General features: G+C 39.8%; 2 protein-coding genes across 2 annotated transcripts; both read left to right on the top strand.

The window, feature by feature from the left end:
• The first annotated feature begins 2,356 nt into the window (after positions 1 to 2,356).
• LOC121761970 (protein ARABIDILLO 1-like) lies at positions 2,357 to 9,633 on the top strand. Its single transcript, XM_042157688.1, has 11 exons — positions 2,357 to 4,569; positions 4,745 to 4,903; positions 4,981 to 5,067; positions 5,189 to 5,320; positions 6,328 to 6,543; positions 7,239 to 7,333; positions 7,618 to 7,681; positions 8,358 to 8,533; positions 8,668 to 8,883; positions 8,998 to 9,082; positions 9,189 to 9,633. The coding sequence occupies exons 1-11, from the start codon at positions 3,232 to 3,234 to the stop codon at positions 9,366 to 9,368; spliced, it is 2,748 nt and encodes a 915-aa protein (XP_042013622.1). The 5' UTR covers positions 2,357 to 3,231; the 3' UTR covers positions 9,369 to 9,633.
• A 917-nt stretch (positions 9,634 to 10,550) lies between these two features.
• On the top strand, positions 10,551 to 12,619 carry LOC121760064 (transcription termination factor MTEF18, mitochondrial-like). Its single transcript, XM_042155666.1, has one exon. The coding sequence runs from the start codon at positions 10,630 to 10,632 to the stop codon at positions 12,268 to 12,270; it is 1,641 nt and encodes a 546-aa protein (XP_042011600.1). The 5' UTR covers positions 10,551 to 10,629; the 3' UTR covers positions 12,271 to 12,619.
• The last annotated feature ends 8,803 nt before the right edge of the window (positions 12,620 to 21,422 follow it).

Here is a 21,422-nt window from a genome sequence, read left to right as displayed (position 1 = left end):
TTGACTCGGTCAAAGTGAGCGCGAAGCATCTTATATGTGCGGCAGCGGGACCCCTTCGGCTTAATCTGGTGGTAGGCCTCGGAGACCTTTTCCCAAAAACACTTCCGGCTATGTTGATTCCCGACGATGGGATAGTATGAAACACAGATCCAGGCGTTGTACACCACCATCATTTCTTTGCTGCTGTACGGCTGCCGGCCTAGATCTTCCTTCTCTTCCTCCTCCTCCTCGCCCGCCTCGGTCTCTGCCCTGGAGCTTCCACCGCCTCGGCCTCCTCCTAGAGTGGGTTCAACAAAATAATCCTCCCGAATCTGGGATAATCCCTGCGAATACCGCGGGCCAGTGGGACGGGCGTATGCATCCACGTCAAAATTGGGTGGTTGGTACCCCCGGCGTTGACGAACCCTGGGTGCCCGGCGTCGACGAACCGGAACCACCCAATGTGTTGTACATTGTCGCCCAGTCGCCGAACGCGTTGAGATCCCATCCGCCGGAGTTTCCGTCGACGGACATTTTGTGATGAGATGTTAGATGAAAATTAGAGAGGAAATGGAGATGATTTGGGGAGAGAAGATGTGTAGTTGTGTGTGAAATGAGGATAAATTAGGAGTATTTATAGAGTAAAAAAATAAAAAAGGCTAATTAAACGGTAATATTACCGTTTACAATTTTTATTTTTATTTTTTTAAAATTTGAATTAAAAAAAATGATTTATTGCGTCAGCGTGACGATGCCCACTCGCGGGCCGGCGAGTGGGCGTCACGCATGGCGCCTGGGCGCGTGGCGAGACGGCTCGTCACTCGTCACGCCGTGACGCGACGCGGGACGGGATCGGGACGGGCTGGGGACGAGACGGGGCGCCGCAACGCGTCGCGCCGCAGTCCCGTCCCTCCGTGACGGAACTCGGGACACTCGCATAACGCGTTGCGGGTGCCCTAAGCATGCTTATAATTTATGATATTTAGATCTTATCTTTGTAGGTGAGGATTTGCTCCTTGTATCTTCTAGTCATTTCCCCTATTATGAGTTTGAATAATGTGTGGCCATCTCTCTGTCAAACTCTTACAGCCTCGGAAATGAGAAAATATCACATAAGGAGAGACGTCGACGATTTCAAAAATCCTTTCTGACGAGGGCCAAAATTGCTAGAATTATGAACCGATGGACATGTGATTTGATTCTCCCTTCCTATTTATGTGATTCGCACGTCTCTCGTTCCAACTGCGACAATCACGATCGTCGTGATTGCTGTAGAGACTGTTTTTCCATGCCTTTTCTGAAAGGCTCTTTTGGTTACCTCAAAGCCTTCTTAGCTCAAACAACAAAACATGGAGAAAATACGTCAAAACAACAAAACATGAGTAAAAAGCCTAAATCCACTGGTGTGGGACAAAGTTCTGGTGTTTAGGACAGGACGAAACAATAAAAACGAGTTGCACTTAGGACCAAATAAGAATAGTAAATAGAGAGAATCAAATTAGGTCCAAAGATTCATAATAACTACTTTTAGAAGAGGGACAAAGTTTCATCACTCTTTGCTCCACTTCTTTACTTCTTCTTTTCACGCTTCTCCATTCATCTCCGAAACAGATAAGGCTCAAATTCCTTTTGAGTTAATCACAAATCCCCTAGGACAAGGATGTGGGAAACTGACACATGAGTTATGGAATCCGTCCCCTAATGATTCTTCATATTATCAGTGTTACTCATCACACGTCTCTAGTTCCAACTACGACAATCACAATCGTCGTGATTGTAGTAGAGAATGTTCTTCCATGCATTTCTTAAAAGACTCTTTTGGTTGGCCGAAAGCTTCTTGGGCCTACAAACAACAAAACACGGCGAAAATACAACAAATCATGAGTAAAAAGCCTGCCGGGATAAAAACTAACGAAAACATGGGAAATTGGCATAAGACTTGATGTCATAATTAAGTCAGATACTATTCCGTATATTATTCCCATAAATTACTGCATGTGTATAATTTTATTTCTTATGTAAAATTAAATGTGTACTAGCTTAGGAATAATTGTTGAATGTAGTCTTAATCAAATTTATTTTTTTCAGTAAAAATATGGATTCTTCATTGAATCGCACAAAAATCACTACCAATTTTTGGTCATTTGTTAGCTTTTCTTTTAGCATGCTTTTTAGTATTGTACGCGTAGTATTGTTTTCGTTACTATTTCACAAATTTTCCATTTATAAATAAAGGTAGCACATGCCACAATATGTGCTTTACAAGCTATTGCAAAAAAAAAAAAGTTAGGAAAAGTTTAATAAAACACACCACAAGCCAATGAGCTGTGTGTAGATATATAACGAAATAATATGATGATATACATTACATTACATTACATTACAATTACATTCAATCTCATCTGTGATTGAATGCCACCTCAAAAGATAAATTTCTTTTCATCGCCTCTGGTTTTAGATTTCCTACAATTCAAACGCACCATCGAGAGAGAGAGAGAGAGAGAGGGCTGACCAAGTGGCGTGAAGGCTTTGTCTTTGCCTTTTCTCACATCTTTGATTTATTACTAGCTTGAATTCTGTCATACCCTCAGCCCATTTTTTCTTCTCTCTCTGTGTGTATATATAAATTATAGCAATCAGTAAAAGCTTTCGTCTTGTGCCCATCCGTATCTTGTTTTTCATCTGGTTATATAATAAATATATATGTGTAGGTTTAGACGAACTTTCTTGGATGCAATTCGCTTCAGGAGGCCACAGATTTGATGCCCAGATGAAGAAAGGAGATTTAATAGTTTTCAAGGGTTTTGAAGGGAAAAGCAATTGAATTGCATTTTGTGATTGCGCAGTTAGCCTCCTTCATCTTGCATTTCATCACAAACAAATATAGGTTCTGAGTAAGTTCACGATTAGGGCATTCCTGCTAGCTTAACTTTTGGATTGAACTAGTTTCAGGATTTGGGTTTTGATTGGAGTTCATCTCCAATTGATGAGTATATGCTTGTTAGTCAGTAGTTTGTGAAAGATTGTGCCTTTTTCAAGATTGAGCGTTGTGGTTTATTAGAATGCTGTATTGGTCTTGACTGAGTGGTATTGTTGGTAGAAAAGTTGAAATCAATCGAGAGGAAAGAGGCGTGAATAGGGTGCTGTTTCTCTGGTTATTAGCAAGCTTTAGATGTCAGGATTCAGTGTATAGAATCTGTTGTTGTGGCCTTTTAATTTGTATTTAGATCTCCTGGTGAGGCTAAATCAAGTATGAGTAGAAGAGTGCGGAGGAAGGTTGTGAGGAGGGGCAAAGAGAAAGTGGGTATCCCTGAGATTGAAGAAACCACGGCTTTGGATGTGAAAGATGTGCTTGATTGGACTAGATTACCGGATGATACAGTAATTCAGCTTTTCTCATGCTTGAACTATCGTGACCGGGCTAGTCTGTCATCTACCTGCCGGACATGGTGGAACCTAGGTAAATCTCCTTGTTTGTGGCAGGAATTGGACCTCCGGCCACATAAGTTTGATTCTGCTGCCGCCTCATCACTTTCTCCAATGTGTATGAATCTTCAGAAGCTTCGTTTTCGTGGTCCTGAATCTGCTGATGCTATCATAGCTCTTCAAGCTAAAAATTTACGTGAGATCAATGGAGACTATTGCAGGAGCATGACTGATGCAACACTCTGTGTGCTTGCAGCTCGACATGAAGCACTAGAGTGCATTCAGATTGGACCAGATTTCTGTGAGAAGATCAGCAGTGATGCTGTAAAAGCAATTGCAATTTGTTGCCCATGGCTGAGAAAACTTGGGATCTCAGGTATTCAAGAAGTGGATGCCGGTGCTATCAATGCTTTAGCTAAGCATTGTCCGAATTTGACTGATATTGGGTTTATTGACTGCCGAAAGGTGGATGAGACTTCCCTGGGAAATGTTGCTTCGCTTCGCTTCCTTTCAGTTGCCGGAACAACTAATATAAAGTGGAATTTGGTAGCACAACACTGGGGTAAGCTGCCCCACCTGATAGGGTTAGATGTTTCTAGAACAGATATAAGCCCGAATATAGTTTCAAGACTCTTCTCATCCTCAATTAATTTGAAGGTCGTATGCGCCCTAAATTGCCAGGCACTTGAGGCGGATTCGACCTTTATCTCTAATAACAACCATAGGGGTAAAGTGCTGCTGGCTATCTCCACCGATATTCTTAAAGGAATCGGTAACCTATTTGTCGAGACTCAAAAGAATGACAAGAATATTTTTCTGCACCGAGAGAATTCTAAGAAGGATAAAAAGTTAGATGAGATCTTGAATTGGCTGGAGTGGGTCATTTCCTATTCACTTCTACGTATTTCTGAGAGCAATCTACCTGGTCTGGATAAATTTTGGCTTGATCAAGGCACGAGTTTACTACTTAGTTTCATGCAGAGCACCCATGAGGAAGTTCAAGAAAGGGCAGCCACGGCTCTTGCAACATTTGTTGTTCTTGATGATGAAAATACCAATATTGACACTGGACGGGCTGAAGCAGTTATGCGCGATGAAGGCATATGCCTTCTTCTAAACCTTGCCCGATCATGGCGTGAAGGACTTCAGTCAGAAGCTGCTAAGGTAAAGTTTATAGTGTAGGAGCTTTATGGATTAGAATATTGATACTCACAATTTTCTTCCTTCTCCGGCAAAGGCACAACTTATAGGGGTTTTTGGTAATCATGCATCAAGTCTTCAAGAATTATCATATTGTTACACAAAATTCATGCTTTAGTTGTATTTATTTTACATGTAGGCCATTGCAAACTTAGCAGTGAATGCTAAGGTTGCGAAAGCTGTGGCGGAGGAAGGAGGCATCAGTGTTATTGTAAAGCTTGCCAGGTCTGCAAACAAATTAGTTGCCGAAGAGGCTGCAGGAGGGCTCTGGAATCTTTCTGTTGGTGAAGAATACAAGGTTTCCTTTTGGGTTTTGATTTTCTTTTTGAATTTGAAGTTTTTTTTTCAAGTTCTTGATATAAGTATTGTATATAGGGTGCCATTGCTGAAGCTGGTGGAATAAAAGCTTTAGTGGATCTTATCTCCAAGTGGTCTCGGTCTACTGGTGGTGAAGGAGTCTTGGTATGCTCCACAGTTGTTTAATCTTATTTGCACTTGTTTTTGCTGTTGTAGTGTCCTGATGTGGAACATAAGCCTTAGGTACTAATACTTAAGTTCTGGCTGATTGCTTGATTGATTTCAGGAACGTGCAGCTGGTGCACTGGCAAATTTGGCTGCAGATGACAAATGCAGCATTGAAGTTGCTTCGGTCGGTGGCATACATGCCTTGGTGACACTAGCTCGAAATTCCAAGGCCGACGGAGTGCAAGAGCAGGTGGATCTGTGTTGTATACAATGCCCATTAGTAATTGGTACTTTTTGAAAATCATATTCTTTGCTGAGCTGTTGTTGTAACGGTTGCTTAGGCAAAGCTACATTCTGATTGGTACACCCAGTGAGCTGTTTACAGCACTGTTTCATCCTTCAAAAAGTATTCAAAATAGTAACAAACAAATCTAATTCCTTAGATGAACTTCCTAGATTAGTAGGGTGGTTTCAAGGAATCCTCTGTTGATACTGGAGTCACTTTATAAATGATCGATGAACTCATGCTTAATATGCTGTGGCAGTATTTGCACACATTTGCTTACTTTCTTTTTTTTCGTCAATCATCTTTAGCTAGTTTTGCCTTGAGGAGCAAGTTGCCGGTTTTAGCTAAACAGTCACGACTTAGTATTCTGTGCCTAAACGTGTGGACTGTGGTCGAATAAAATTACTCCCTCCATCCCTAAATAATAGTTCCATTTTTCCGTTTTGGTACTGCCACAAAAATGAGTCATTTTCCATTTATAGACACTACCCCACATCATGATTACCTTAACATATCAACTTATTTACACTTTCTACCACATGGCCCACCACTTTTTTTACTCGCAATACATTTATTAATTATCACTAATACTACCTTCAAGGTGGGACCTTTACTCACAATACGCTCAACCATTTTTGTTGAAACCTGTGTTGCTCCCCATTATGCCTATTGTTTGGGAATTGGGGAAGTATTACATAATCCATCCAATATAATCTTTGAGGGTCATCCAGAACCTCATTTTAACCGTTTCTACCTTCCAATCTTCATCTTAACACTACTAATTTCCATTTTGCAACTTAATGATCATATCTTCTGAAGTGTATCAATTTCTAGTCTATTTCTTAAGTAATCTCAAGATGTCATTCAAATATTTTTCAAATGCCACTTTAATGTCAAACATTCACCATCCAATGCAGAAAAGGATCTTTTTGCATGCTTCTCACTTGTATCTTTTTGATTCTATTGTCCAGGCTGCTAGGGCATTGGCAAATTTGGCTGCCCATGGGGATAGCAATGGTAACAATTCTGCAGTAGGACAAGAATCTGGAGCTCTTGACGCTCTTTTACAACTTACTCGATCACCAAATGATGGTGTCAGACAAGAAGCTGCTGGTGCCTTATGGAACTTATCATTCGATGACAGAAACCGAGAAGCAATTGCTTCAGCCAATGGAGTTGAGGCATTGGTATGGCATTTTTTTTTTCAGTTTTCTTATGACCTTGTTGAATCATTTCTGGAAAACCTGTATTTATGCTTTAGGGGTGAGGATGCATGTATTGTGTGAAAGCTAGCTGATACGAACCTATAAAGTTTTCATTCTGGTGTGATTATGTTAATTTCTCTACAAATTGTAAGGTAGTGACATTATTGAAACCTTTCAAAGGCTGTATTGAAATTGTAAACTGAGTCAAAGTTCATGAAATAGATTTCACTTATCCAAGTGAACTTCAATCTACTGTTTCAAAACGTGTCATTGTTAGGATCTGTAATTGAACCTGAACTTTAACCTGATTTTTTAGATAGAACTCATTTTGCTTTTATATATGATGCTATAATATTTTATCTTGTGTACGCCCCATAGATAAGGGATCTTACTGTTGGTTTTGCGGATCTCTTTTTCCTTCCACCTTTGAGTTTTTCACAATTTTCTTATTCTAACATCTCATTCCATTTATGCTTGTGCATGCAATGTGTATGGAACTGCCAGCAGAAGAACATGTGTATGGAACTGCCAATATAGTTCTTCATAGTTACCAGATACCCAAGTGGCTGAATTAATGCATTTCATATTCAATTATGCATCCCTTTCTTGCTTTAACATTTTAGTTGGAAAAATAAAATTTAATCTCAATCGACTATTAAATTCTTGTCCTGTTCTAGGTTGCTCTAGCAAGTTCCTGTTCAAACTCTCCTCATGGCCTTCAGGAGAGGGCTGCTGGTGCTCTCTGGGGATTGTCTGTGTCAGAAGCAAATAGGTATGTGCTCGTATAACTTTGTTTTGTTGATATTTCTACTTTTAATGATTGAATAAGCGCAGGCTCAGGTTATCGATCAATCACAATTTATTTGTAATCCAACAGATTTGATTATGTATTGAAGACTGCCAATGGTTCACTGAATCCGTTCTTTGCTTCTTTTTTCTTCTAAACATTATTGAGATGTTCAATCGCTTGTCGTAATTAACTAAATATGTTTATTTATATGCTCTTCACACATAACTTATTTGTCTTCTTTTCTTTTCTCTTTCCCTGTGTAATAGCATTGCTATTGGTCGTGAAGGAGGCGTACCTCCACTAATAGCGCTTGCTCGATCAGATGCTGAGGTATGTTTACCAAAAATAGTCAGTGGAGAATTTAAATACTTGTTGGTCTAATTGGTTTTCCATGTGGCCTCGACTTTCTTTTATGAATGAGTGATAACCATAATCCGAATTTTTATCTTGATGAGGTCAACATGTTTTATCAGGTCTACTTATGTTAGTCATTTTTAGTAAGACCCGTCATTAGAGAATGTTTTGCGTATTATGTATGAATTTTTTAATGGAAAGAGTTTTTGGTTGATATACAATATTCATTATTATTGATTTTTTTTCTAGAATACAAGGATTCGTTAATCATTGGGGTGTTGAGTTTACCTCCTAATGGTCATGTGTCTCTTTCAAGATTGTAACATCATAACTCCGTGTTACGAGATTGCATGTCACATGCTTATTTAACTTAATTTGGCCTATGAAATTGGCAATATATATTAACCTCTCCACATAGTGCATGGAATGATAAGGTTTTCTTCTATGAGTCTATCACCATGGGCATCATAAGAAACTGTTATTACGTACACTTAGGTTTAAATCTTTGCAATGTTTCTTCTCTTAACTGTTACATTAGTTCAAACCTCGAACATGGAAATCCTCATAACTACCGGCCATACCTTCAGAGATTGATGCCGTTTACCAAAGTGTCTTGATTTTTCATACTAAATTGGTGTGTTCTAACTTTCAGGACGTGCACGAGACCGCTGCAGGAGCTCTCTGGAATCTTGCTTTCAATCCTGGCAATGCTCTACGCATTGTGGAGGAAGGAGGAGTACCCGCTCTTGTCTATCTTTGTTCTTCTTCTGTATCGAAAATGGCGCGGTTCATGTCTGCACTCGCACTGGCCTACATGTTTGATGGAAGGTATGCAACAACACTTTTAATCTGGATTTGTCCCTTCCTCGACTCTTTTAATTTGAAAAGGTGCATAAAATGTCGAAATTTTTGAATGAGAGATTTATAAAAGCAAATATGTTTTACGCTTTTGAATTAAGCAGAACGGATGAAATTGCCCCTTCGGGGACACAAAACATGCCCAAGAATGTGAACTTAGATGGTTCAAGAAGAATGGCCATGAAGAACATTGAAGCTTTCGTCATGACATTCTCTGACCCTCAAGCGTTTTCAGCTGCTGCTGCATCATTAGCCCCTGCCGCCCTGACTCAAATAACTGAATCGGCTCGCATTCAAGAAGCAGGCCATCTCAGATGCAGGTGCACTCTCGATCCCTTTTTGAAAGATTTATCTCATCTTTGATTCCAATGTTATGTGACAATTTATCTCTTACATGTCTGTTGGGTCTGACATTTTCCTCGTTGGTGGCACAGCGGATCTGAGATTGGAAGATTCGTTACCATGCTGCGAAATCCTTCCCTCACACTGAAGTCGTGTGCTGCGTTTGCTCTCCTTCAGGTAGACGAACAAACATCACTCGATTTTCATCTTTTCCAAAATAGAAAATTCAGTAGTGCAACCAACACTCGATGATCTGAACTTGTTTAAAAACTTGATGTGGTAGTTTACGATTCCCGGAAGCAAGAACGCAATGCATCATGTGAGCCTTCTCCAGAATAGCGGAGCTTCACGAGTGCTGCGTGCAGCAGCAGCAGCTGCAGGTGCTCCACTTGAAGCTAAAATATTTGCGCGCATTGTTCTTAGAAACCTGGAGCAGCACCAGACGGAGTCGTCCTCCCTCTAGAAGAAATGGAGCAGCAATCATCCGCCATGGATAACCATTTACTAGTAATAACGTCGGTTTTTCTTTTCTTCTGTATCTTTTTGAGGGGTGAGAGGGATGTTAGAATGTTGAAGATGAGATGGTGTAGTTTGTTGGGATGGATCTGTATTGTATAAAGGCTACTGTCGTTTTTTTTTTCTTTTACTGGTTTTGGATTTCTATTAAAGAGTATATTGCATCGGATTTTTTTTTTTTTTGTTCTAGAATGAAACTTAGATTCCGTGTTTGTACTGATTTTTTTTTTATTCCGTGTTTGGGAGAGACGCATGATCCTCATGCGTCTCCTTTTAATGAAACGCATGACGATTATGCGTCTTTGTGCAAATCACCTGGTCGGGTGTTTTGCCACTTGCAATCCTACAATTCGAAAAAATTGTGAGACGCATGTCCCTCATGCGTCTCTCATAAAGACGCATAATCATCATGCGTTTCATTAAAAGGAAGGACGCATGAGGGTCATGCGTCTCTCCCAAACACGGAATAAAAAAAAATTCAGTACAAACACGGAATTTAAGTTTCATTCTAGAACAAATATAGAAAAAACCCATATTGCATCATAATGTAGTTTTGGTGTCACTCTATAACTATATCACTACTAAATTAATAAGTCCATTTTTAATTTCTTGAATCTAATACTTTCTCCGTCCATGAAAAATAGACGCATTTGTGGATAATACGGGTTTTAAAGAGAAATTGGTAAAGTTAACACGGTTTTAAAGAGAAATTGGTAAAGTAAGAGAAAAGAAAAAATAAGTAAAGTAAGAGAGAAAGAGAGAAAAAGTAGGTAAAATATGTGAAAGAGGAGAAAAAGTGATAAAGTATGAAAGAGAAATATTCTATTTTTAGATATGATTCTCCCTCTGTTTGATAGTAGTGGAAAGTAAGAAATGAAAAATGTAGAGACGAAGAGAGAATAGGCAAGACAAAGTAAAAATAAGAGAGAAGAAATGTGTTGACTTTTGATAGAAAATAAAATGACTTCACCATTATGAAAAATGGCAAAATAACTTTATTCCCGAGGGGATATTATTTTTTATGGACATTTATGGACTGAGACGGTTTTTCTATTTTTAGATATGATAGTAATATAATTACAACAAATGATATAAAAATATATTCGAATCATAAACTGAAGCAAAACAAGTTAGTCAGCCATGGCTGTGGGGTTTTGAGCTCCAATTAATTATGAAAATTCCCATTTCCCACTCTTTAAACCCTGGCTATGCTACTCCGCCGAGCCACCACCGTCTCCCTTCTCTTCTTCTCCACCTCCGCCGCCACAAAACCTTTCGCCAAAATTCCATGGAAACACAGGTCCAAAATCATTCAAGAATCGCAGGCGGCGCTTCTCGACTACCTCCACACCACCCGCGCTCTGCCTTTCATCTACGCCGACCACATCTCCAGAAATTCGCATCAATGCCTCTGGAACGTCGTCTCCAGAATCCCCTTTTCGCCTCACAATTTCCTGTGCTCCTTCCAGCGATTCCTCAGGTACCATCCAATCAACGAACTCGATTTTCTATTGGAAAGCATTGGATTGAACTGTGATGACGAGAGCGAAACCGCGCGTGACATTTTTCCTAAAAATACATTCTTTATCTCTGATTGGAAGCGTTTTGATGTGGTCTGTGCATTGGGCGGGATGGGTTTCCCTTGGAAGAAACTAGGATTGCTGTGTAGAGATGATTGTTCGGTTTTCAAAGTCGATCCGTCGCATTTGGAGAGGAGGATCGATGAAATTAAGGGTTTTGGGTTTAATGGTGTTAGTGTGATTAGTATAGGCTTGGCCTTTCCTCAAGTTTTGTATAGCAATGCTGATGGATTATTGGGTGATTTGAAGATATTGATGTTGGATTATGATTTGTTGAGTGGTGTTGATGAGAATGTGGATGCTTTGTTGGAGGTTTGTGAGAAAATCAAGTTGTTTTATGACTTGGGTTGTGAGATGGGGAAAGTTGGGGAGTTGATGGGAAGAAGCAAACGTATATTTATTGAGTACTCGAAAGAGCATTTGATTGGCAAGATTGAGTATTTTAGTAGGTTGAATGTTGGGAGAGTTCGAGTTGGGTCATTACTTTTGTCAAGACCCGAGATCTTTGGTTTTGATCTTGGAGGTCAGGTCATTTCAGTTTCGGGGTTTCTGGCACACTTTGGAATGGAAGAGGAAGAGTTGAAGTCGCTCGAGCAGAAGTACCCTCATGTTTTTGGGAGGAATATATTAGAGAATGTGCCTAGTGTGATGAGGGCGATGGATATTGGTGAATGGTTCTTTGAGAGACTTCAAAATGGGGATCCGGCTTTGTTGACTGCTTATACCATGCCGAGTGGTGAGGACTTGGATAAGCACTATGAAGAGGAATTGAGGAAATTAGAAGATAAAAGAACGAGGGCATATACGAAAACAAAGTTGGATTTCATACACAGCCTTGGTTTTGGAGAGAATAGATTTGCAGTTAAAGCCTTGTCTCAAATGCACAGCTCTCGCAGTGAACTGCAGCAGAGGTTTGATATCCTTCTCTCCTGTGGGGTTGAATACTCCAGACTCTGTGCTATATTGAAGTTTGCGCCAAGGGTTCTCAACCAAAATCCGGGCCAACTGGAAAAGAAAATCGAGTTCTTCTGCAATGAAATGGGTGCTTCGCTGCAGTACTTAGATGTTTTCCCGGGATATCTTTGTCATGACTTGGAGAAACGAATCAAACCAAGATTCAGATTCCACAAATGGCTAAAGGAGCAGGGCTATTGTAAAAAGAACTACTCCATGGCCACCATAATAGCCACTAGTGAGAAAACATTCATTGCTCGTATTTCTCGTATGAACCATGCTGCAGCAAAGATGTGGGAGCATCTACAGAAGTAGATGGAATTGCAAGCTCCCGAGAAATCAACCCCCCCCCCCCAGATCGCTCAAAACTGGTCAGGTTACTCTGTCCACGAGATGGAACTCCTATGATATCGTATTATCTTTAGGCAACGAATGTCATGTATAATTGGTTAAATGACTTGATAGGCTCGAGGGTAGTGCGGCCGAGCAAAGTGAAAAAGGTTTTCCTTGAGATGGGAAACACCATGTATTAGTGAACATCCTGGTCAATTTTGCTCATAGATTTGGTTGTTCATAGTCATGAGCTGAAGACGCTACCTTGTACACGAATGTAGCCGCTTTGTAAGATTCAGTTTGCAATAGAATTGATTATTGCATTCGTTAATGTAACTAGTGAGATAGAAGACCTAACTTGAATCTTTCTTCCTTGCATAGTTTGTCTACCTTATAACTGCTTCGTTGATATATTTAACTGTATCGGTATTCCAGTGACAGGCTGCAACGTAGCTTCATGGAGTCATTGTTTCGTTTCCCTCGTTCCCCCCCTGCATTCAGTTAAGTACTTCGCTGTTTCTTTTCTGCATCCCGGTTCGGACACTCATTGATGTTTGGAGTTACCAATATTTATGTAACTTTGAACATTGTCATGTTGTAGTTTATCTGCTCATAGCTGGCTGATTGTCAAATACAGGCCAAGTTATCTTCCCCTTCACTAAAACTTCTCTATCTCTCAATGTTTTCTTTCTTTTATATTCAGAATGTAGGCTTGGTCTTCATTGTTACTTCCTCCGTCCGCGAATAGGAGTCCCGTTTTTCCATTTTAGTCCGTCCGCGAATAGGAGTCCCGGTCCACTTTGACCATAAATGGTAATAGGATCTCACATTCCACTAACTTATTCCACTTACATTTCACTTAAAACTAATATATACAAGTGGGACTTATATTTCATTAACTTTTTTTCAACCACTATTCTTAACATTTCTTAAAACCCGTGTCGCTAAGGAATGAGACTCCTAACGCCGGATGGATGGAGTATATACTAATGCTACTACTATTTACGTTATAATGAAACGCGAGAGAAATGATTTAGTACTAAATATAGTAAAAGAAAATGTGATATGTATTGAATAACCAACTGAAAAGAAAAGAAAAATGGGGCACAAAATTTCAGACGGACGGAGTACTATTTTTTTCATTGAGGAAATAATTTGGTAATAAATTGTTTAAAATATATGGGCAATTTCGTTGTTGAAATTTATTTGAGACTTCTCTCTGGAGATTTTTAAGAAGCACTATTATACCTATATACGGAAATGGAAGGTCTTGCAGAAGTTATTCTGGCAAAAAATCTAGTAACATAAGCCTCGATCATCCATCTGAGTCAGTGATTTGAGTGGATGTCAATCATTATTGAACTACTCCCTCCGTCCCACATAATTTGGGACACTTTGACCGGGCATGAGTTTTAAGAAATGTAATGAAAAATGAGTTGAAAAAATTAGTGGAATGTGGATCCCACTTTTATATATTAGTTTTATAATTAAATGTGAGTAGGAATGAGTTAGTGAAATGTGAGGTCCACTACCAAAAATGGTAAAAGTGAAATGCGTCAAATTATGTGGGACGACCCAAAATGAAAAACTCGGTCAAATTATGTGGGACGGAGGGAGTATAACTAAGATACATTAAGAACTATGTTGGATATGACTGATTCTTGTACTACATCGATATTAGAGCATTACCCATTTTCGCCTATATCAACAATCTCTACTTTAACCGGAACATGAAAAAATAAAGACTCAATATTTTTTTTGGGATGATTCAATAAAATTGAGTCATTTTTTTTTTATAAATAAAATATTTAATCATTCTTACTTTATTAATCATGTATTTTACTCTCTCTTATTTCTTTTACTACCTTTTTCCTCTCTCCTATTTTATTTTATTATTATTTAACTCATTCAACATCTTTTTTTAATCTCTATGTCCAAAAGAAGTGACTCAACTTAGTTGGGACGGATGGAGTATTATCATTTTAAGTTGCAGTTTAATTCACTAATTTTATATTTTTATTTTTTATGCAAACAAATTTCAACTGTTACTCAGTTCAAATTTTTTTATAACATCTTGTTGGATTAAATGTAAGTATGTTTCTCGTGCATTAAAGCCCATTAAAACATGTAATCTCGGAATTGGGAGAGAAATCGAGAGACAAAATGAAAGATGATAAAATTAGGAGAAGAGTAAAGGTATATGAGATAAAAGTTTAAAAAATCTCAAAATATATAGTATTGTATTGTATTATAAAAGAAAAAAAGAGATGTAACCGTTGTAGCGTTCTGCAATAAGGATGAAAAATCAGCCGCTCCACGCGGGTGGCTGCTTGGCTTGTGGTCCTTTTCACCTCCGCACAAATCGGTTGGTATTCCAGCCTTGTTGCAGGCCTAGGTTGTGGCCTTTTTCATAGTGATGCAATAGGGTCGCAAATCATGGTTTCGGCTGCCACAATTTGTGGCCTTATTGTGAATGACCTCATACATACTACTACTCTGTTTGTGAATAAACATTTTTCTACCACCTTGAGAATAATTGTATTGCTCAAGTGTACTAGATTTATAGTAGCAGTTCAACTAATCTTACAATAAATGAAATGTTCATTCTCTCTATATAAAAAGACATGATAAAAATTTACAGATATATGAAAATATATTTAGGAAAACGTCATCGCATTAAATCCTAATTTACTTGTGATCTATGTTAAATTGTTAATCATAGATAGTAAAGACCTCTTATAAAGATTGAGCTGTAATTTTTCATACGTCAAGATACAAAGTTTTGAAATAATTATTGGGTATGAAATTAATAATACGGACTAGTACTATTTTCTTTAATGATAATATGGCCCGATAGCTAAAAAATGTCAATCGTTTGTGTTAATTTTACCCTTTGGTTTTATTCTTTCAATATTGCTGTCTATCTAAATCATCTAATCATACTTAATACTCCTAATTCAGAGAGATTATTATTATTATTATTATTATTATTATTATTATTATTATTATTATTGTTGTTGTTCTAGTCATTTTTTTTTCCAAATAGCGATTCGATTATTCCACTTGCAGCATAATGTACAAATTCGATTTGTTGTTTCATATAAAAAAACCTCTGATTTCATTTTTCTAAACTTTGAAGACCTTATATAAGAACATTTACAAACCAATACATTATTACGAAGATGCAATTTTACCGAAATTGCAAAAGATTGTAAGTAGGCATAAATGCTTAGCACATGCTCATGCCACGATCCATTTATTTAAACACTACCACCCAATTGTTATTGAGTGTCCACAATGGTTAGGCAGCCGCGCCTCGGGGCTATCTCGAGGCTATCCATAGTGGGAGAGTTGTCCGCCCCCGAGGTGGATGAGGAGATAGGGGCGGTAGGCGGCGGACGAGGACGCGGCGAGTCGGGGGCGGACGCGGCGGATAGCGCGGGCGTCTATAGTGGATGGATGCCCGACGCGGCTATAGGCGGCGTTTTTTTAATTCAATTTAATTCACCTATAAATACACTCCATTCCATTCATTATTTTCACACCATTCCAACTCTTCATCAAACAAAATTTCTCTCACTAGAATTTGTGGTAAAAAATGGGCAATTTGTGGAGAGACAGTTGGAATGCTCTGATTCAACAGGTGCAACACCAGGCCGCCCAAGAAGATGCGGCGCGCTTGGCGGAGGAGGCGGAGGCTGCGATCCCTCGTGCGATTACGCATCGGCGGACCATCCTACGAGACCACGTCGGTGCGCACCAGCGTCTAATGGCTGATTACTTTGTGGCCCGTTATCCACCCGAGATATTCCGCCGGAGATTCAGGATGTCGCTACGGCTGTTCAACTATATAGCGACGAATTTGGTGGAGCATTACCGGTGCCTCACCCTCTGGCGTGATGCCGCGGGCCGGATCGGGCTGTCTACGCAACAGAAGTGCACCGCTGCACTTCGGCAGCTTGCCTACGCCGGACCAGCCGATATGTTCGATGAATACCTACAGATGGGTGAGACGACTGGCCTCCAGGTGCTTAGGCAGTTTTGTAAGGGGATCCGAGAAATTTTTGGTGGGGAGTTTCTACGTAAGCCCACCCCTGATGAGTGTCAGAGCCTGCTGGATATGCACGGTTCGATCCACGGCTTCCCAGGAATGTTGGGAAGCATCGATTGCATGCATTGGGAGTGGAGGAATTGCCCACAACTGGATTCAAAAGCAAACATCCAACGATGATTCTGGAAGCCGTTGCGGACTACCGTTTGCGGATCTGACATGCGTATTTCGGTGTGGCAGGTTCGAACAACGACATCAATGTTCTTCAGTCATCGTCGCTCTTCAACGATGAGTGCCGGGGTGAGGGTCTATAAATCAGCTTTGTAGCCAACGGCACGCAGTACAGTAGGGTCTACTATTTGGCAGATGGGATATATCCGCGGTGGCCCGTATTCGTCAAGACTGTCCGCCAACCGGTTGGACCGAAAAAACAATATTTTGCGCGCAAACAAGAGGGTGCTAGGAAGGATGTTGAGCGGGCTTTCAGTGTCCTCCAATCGCGGTGGGCTATTATACGGTGTCCGGCACGAGTTTGGCACGAAGATGATGTCGCGAATATTATGTTAGCATGTATCATATTGCATAATATGATAATAGAAGATGAAGGATTTGCGGCAGAGCGCTGGGCACCGGAAGAGGGCGCAAGTACAAGTCATGGTGTTGCCTCCGCGCCGATCCAAATGGGCGTACCACGGAGCAATGAATATTTGATCCAACGTTTCACTGATATGCGCATGACGACATCACATACCATACTCCAGGCCGATTTGATTGAAGAAGTGTGGGCACGTAGGGGAGGTGGCAGCGCTGTGTGAATTTTTAGTTGTATTTTTTTTAATTTTCGTTGTATAATTTTACCCTTTTGCAATACAACGAATATTCGTCCCCAATTACCTCGTTTTCTAATTATTTACATTGCGATAATTTTAATCATACCTGATTGAAACTAAAAATATTTTAAAATGAAAAATTGATTATAAAATTTAGGGGCTATTGGAAGTGTCCACCATAGTGGGCGGAAACAAATTTTTGGGGCTATGGATAAAAAAATTGGGGCTATGGACAAAAATTGGGGCGGGGCTATTGGAGTGTCCGCCTTATTGTGGACACCCTTAATGCCTTTTTCTAACATCACAGATAAACCGCATCCACACATTCATGGTTTTAGTTTGAGTTTTATTTTGAGTTTTATTTTGAGTACTTCACAATACTATTATTTAGAAGTTGGTACAACATCTTCAGAGGAAGAGGTAAATGGAGAGATAAACTAATATAACTACCATATTTATCTTTTATAATGTAAAATCATTCTTCAAGGGTAAATGTATTTGAGAATGTATTATGCTTTTTCTCATTTTGAAGAGATATCTTTACCTCCCCATCAATGGAGAGGTAAAAGCTTATAACTACCATATTTGTCTTCTTTTCATGAAAAACCATTCTCCGAGGGGAAAGGTATTTGAGAAGGTATTACACTTTATGTTTTTTAATGCATTTTGTACTATTTTTTTATTTTTTAAAAATAATTTATCTTTCTATTCACCTTTTCCCTTTGGAATATGTTATTTTTCAGAAGGATATATTTCACTTTTTAAGAAGGTAAATACATGATATACCTTTTCTATATATCTTCTCTCTTTGGAGATGCTCTTAGAGCAATTCATAACAGTGCTGAGGTGTTCATGTGTTCACTGTTTAGGGATGGAATGACATCAACAAGCGTTGTGTGTGCTGTTGGAATCGTAATCCGGTCAACGCAATTGAACCGGGTTATAGAAGTGACGGATTATTTAATTTTGAAATAATTAAATAATTTATAATCGATCTACGCTCCGAGTAGATGATTGTGGTATATTCATTTTCTCTAAACCGATTCTCGGTGAGTGGGAAATAATATATTAAAATATGTCACGATATATGAAGATATGAAATTCATTAATTAATTAATTTATCTATTCTGGACACGTAACAAAACAATGTGGCAAATGAGCATACGGAGAAAGCTTCGTAGAATGCGTGCACATTGATCGGGTCGTCCATATACATCTCTGGAATGAACAACTACGTGAGAGGTGTCTAGATACATCCGTCCAGGTTCATGCTCCATGGTTGACGTTTGTAACGTCCCTAACGGCTTGTAACCCCCAGCGGTTACAATCAAGCCATCATAACACACATAATGAGTGTTGACTCCATCAATTCAAATGAGTGGACTTGGCCTATAAATAGGCATGCATACTCTTGCATTCTCAACACCATTCACAAGCATACAAAACATAAGCTCTCTCCCTCTCTTGCATTGTTCTTCTGTCGAAGCTCTGTCCTCACCTTCATCTAGTTCGCCGAAGCTCTGGTGATTCTGGTGCTGCTTCATTAGAGACGTAAGCCGTTTTATCTTTGGGGACGACACGCTAATCCGAGAGCACTACCGGGGCGTATCTCGTCTTGCGGAAAGAGGCCTTCACGACTCGGCTTATTTCCACTATTTTACGGTTTATTGTTTCGAATTCTTCTTTGTAATTTCGTTTTAGTTTACTTTTCTTTATTCCTTCTTTTGGGTTGTATTCCGCCCGACTAGTGTTTATCTCTTGTAATCCAGAAAACCAACAATCGCAAGACGAGATATACTTGCCGTTGAAGAAGGAGTTTGTACTTTAAACTGAATCTAAAACTTTCGAAACTAATATCTTAGCATGGAGATGGATCATATCGCCGCTTTTCTCGACTCCAACACCATCGTGTCCATGACATTATCCTTGATTACCCAAGCACCACGAGTGCTTACTAACCCGTTTGGGTCGACTGGTGCATCCACCTTAGGTGGCACCGATGGTTCCACTTTTAGTGGTTCTATTGGATCCTTTATTGGATTGAGTGTTGAGGCCTTCGGGTTCAACACGATTGTTGGGCCTTCGGGGCCAACACGCAAAGTGACGGTTCCACTGTTAGTGGTTCCGCGAGATCCTTCAATGGATCATGTGTTGAGGCCTTTGGGATCAACACGAGTGTTGTAGCCTTCGGGGCCAACACGCAAACTGACGGTTCCACTATTAGTGGTTTCGTGAGATCCTCCAATGGATCAAGTGTTGAGGCCTCCTGAGTCAACACATGTGTTGGGGCCTTAGGGGCCAACACGAGAACTTGTGGTTTCACATTTAGTGGCTCCATAGAATCCTCTAATGGATTGAGTGTTGGGACCGTCGGGTCCAACACGAGAGTTGATGCCTTTGCGATCAACACGACTGACTCTAATGTGGGGGGGAGACCTCGTGAATGGTCAATGGCAAGGAAATCCCCCGGGACATCTCCCATTGCCCAATGGACAGTGTCCTTGGGTGTGTCCCACTGGTAACAAGGGACGTCACCCATTTGTTGGGAGACATGTGGAGACATTTGGCACACGTCTGTCCCTTAGAAAATATTGGAAGACATTTCGCATCCATCCGTGCCTTGAAAATATATCGGGAGACATTTGACACCCGTCCAGATGTTGGGAGAAAGATGACTCCAAGATGAAGCCACCAACCAAGAAGATTGGTGGAGCCAACTTCATCAAACATGTCAAAAGCAACATAGCCGCTATGGTAACTGAGGAAGTCAACCATGTCGAGAACAAATATGGTTGGTATATCAACACGGGTGTTACTGCCCACGTGTGTGTCGATAGAAGTAAGTTCTATACTTACAAGACTGTTGAGGGGAGGAAGCTCAACATGGGGAACCAAGCCTCGTCCAAATGTGTCGACTTTAGAGATATGGTCCTCAAGAAGACGTCCGACGTGACAATCACTCTGAAGGAAGTGCTACATGTCCGGGACATACACAAGAACCTAGTTTTGGATCAATACTTGTATTTGAGTCTAATACGTGTATAAGTTTGGGATGTCCCTCGGAAAAGGTTATGTAACCGATGGACTTTTCAAGCTTAGTGTGGTTACACGCCTTGTCCCTAAGCCATTGGCTAATAATAAAGCATCTACTTCCTCTTACTTGACCGAGTGTTCAAATTTGTGACATTGTAGATTGGGACATGTAAATCAAAACGCCATTAAAAGATTAGTAAATTTAGATTTACTAAAGGCAAATGAAGTGAATACCCAAGACAAATATGAAATTTGTCTTGAAGCAAAAATGGCTAAGTTACCGTTTCACACAGTTAAACGGAAAACAAAACCCATTGAACTAATTCACACGGATGTATATGATTTAAAGTTGGTGCAAACTAGAGGTGGTAAAAAGTATTGTATCACTTTTATAGATGATTGCACAAGATATTGCTATGTTTATCTTTTAAGAAGTAAAGATGAAGCAATTGAAGCGTTAAAAAAATTATAAGAACGAAGTTGAGAATCAACTTGGTTGTAAAATCAAAGCGATTCGAAGTGATAGAGGAGGCGAATATGTAGCCCCGTTTGAAGAGTTATGCAACGCAAGTGGTATAATTCATCAAACAACTGCTCCATATTCACCACAATCTAATGGTGTTGCAGAACGTAAAAATCGAACTCTAAAAGAGATGATGAATGCGCTGCTACTTAGTTCAGGATTACCCCATAACATGTGGGGGTTTAGGGCATCACTCAAAGGAAAGGACATAACTCCTTATGAGTTATGGAAATGAAGGAAACCATCCTACAAATACCTCAAAGTGTGTGGGTGTTTGGCGAAGGTAATGGTTCCCCCGCCCAAGGAAGTTACAATTGGCCCTAAAACAGTCGATTGTATCTTCATTGGATATGCACTTAACAGTAGTGCATATATATTTGTTGTTCACAAGTCTGAAATATCGACTATAACAGTAGGAACAACAATCGAGTCAATGAATGCCGTATTTCTAGAAAATACATTTCCTTGCAAAGACAAAGAAGAGGTCACAACCAATTCTGAGACGAGAATTGAAGATGAAGCCACTAGTTCTAAATTAGTGAATGAAGAACCTCAATCGCGAAAGCGAGCAAGGCCTGATCCAAGTGATGCAGTACTAAGACGTGGTAGTAGAGTCAGAACACCAAAAACATTTGGTCCTGACTACATTGCTTTTATGTTGGATGAAGAACCAACATCAATAAAAGTAGCCTTTGCT

This window comes from Salvia splendens, chromosome 13 (assembly GCF_004379255.2).
Source record: "Salvia splendens isolate huo1 chromosome 13, SspV2, whole genome shotgun sequence".
Taxonomy (NCBI): domain Eukaryota; kingdom Viridiplantae; phylum Streptophyta; class Magnoliopsida; order Lamiales; family Lamiaceae; genus Salvia; species Salvia splendens.
The sequence above is the reverse complement of the archived record's forward strand: the minus strand, read 5'-3'. Positions and strand labels throughout refer to the sequence as shown.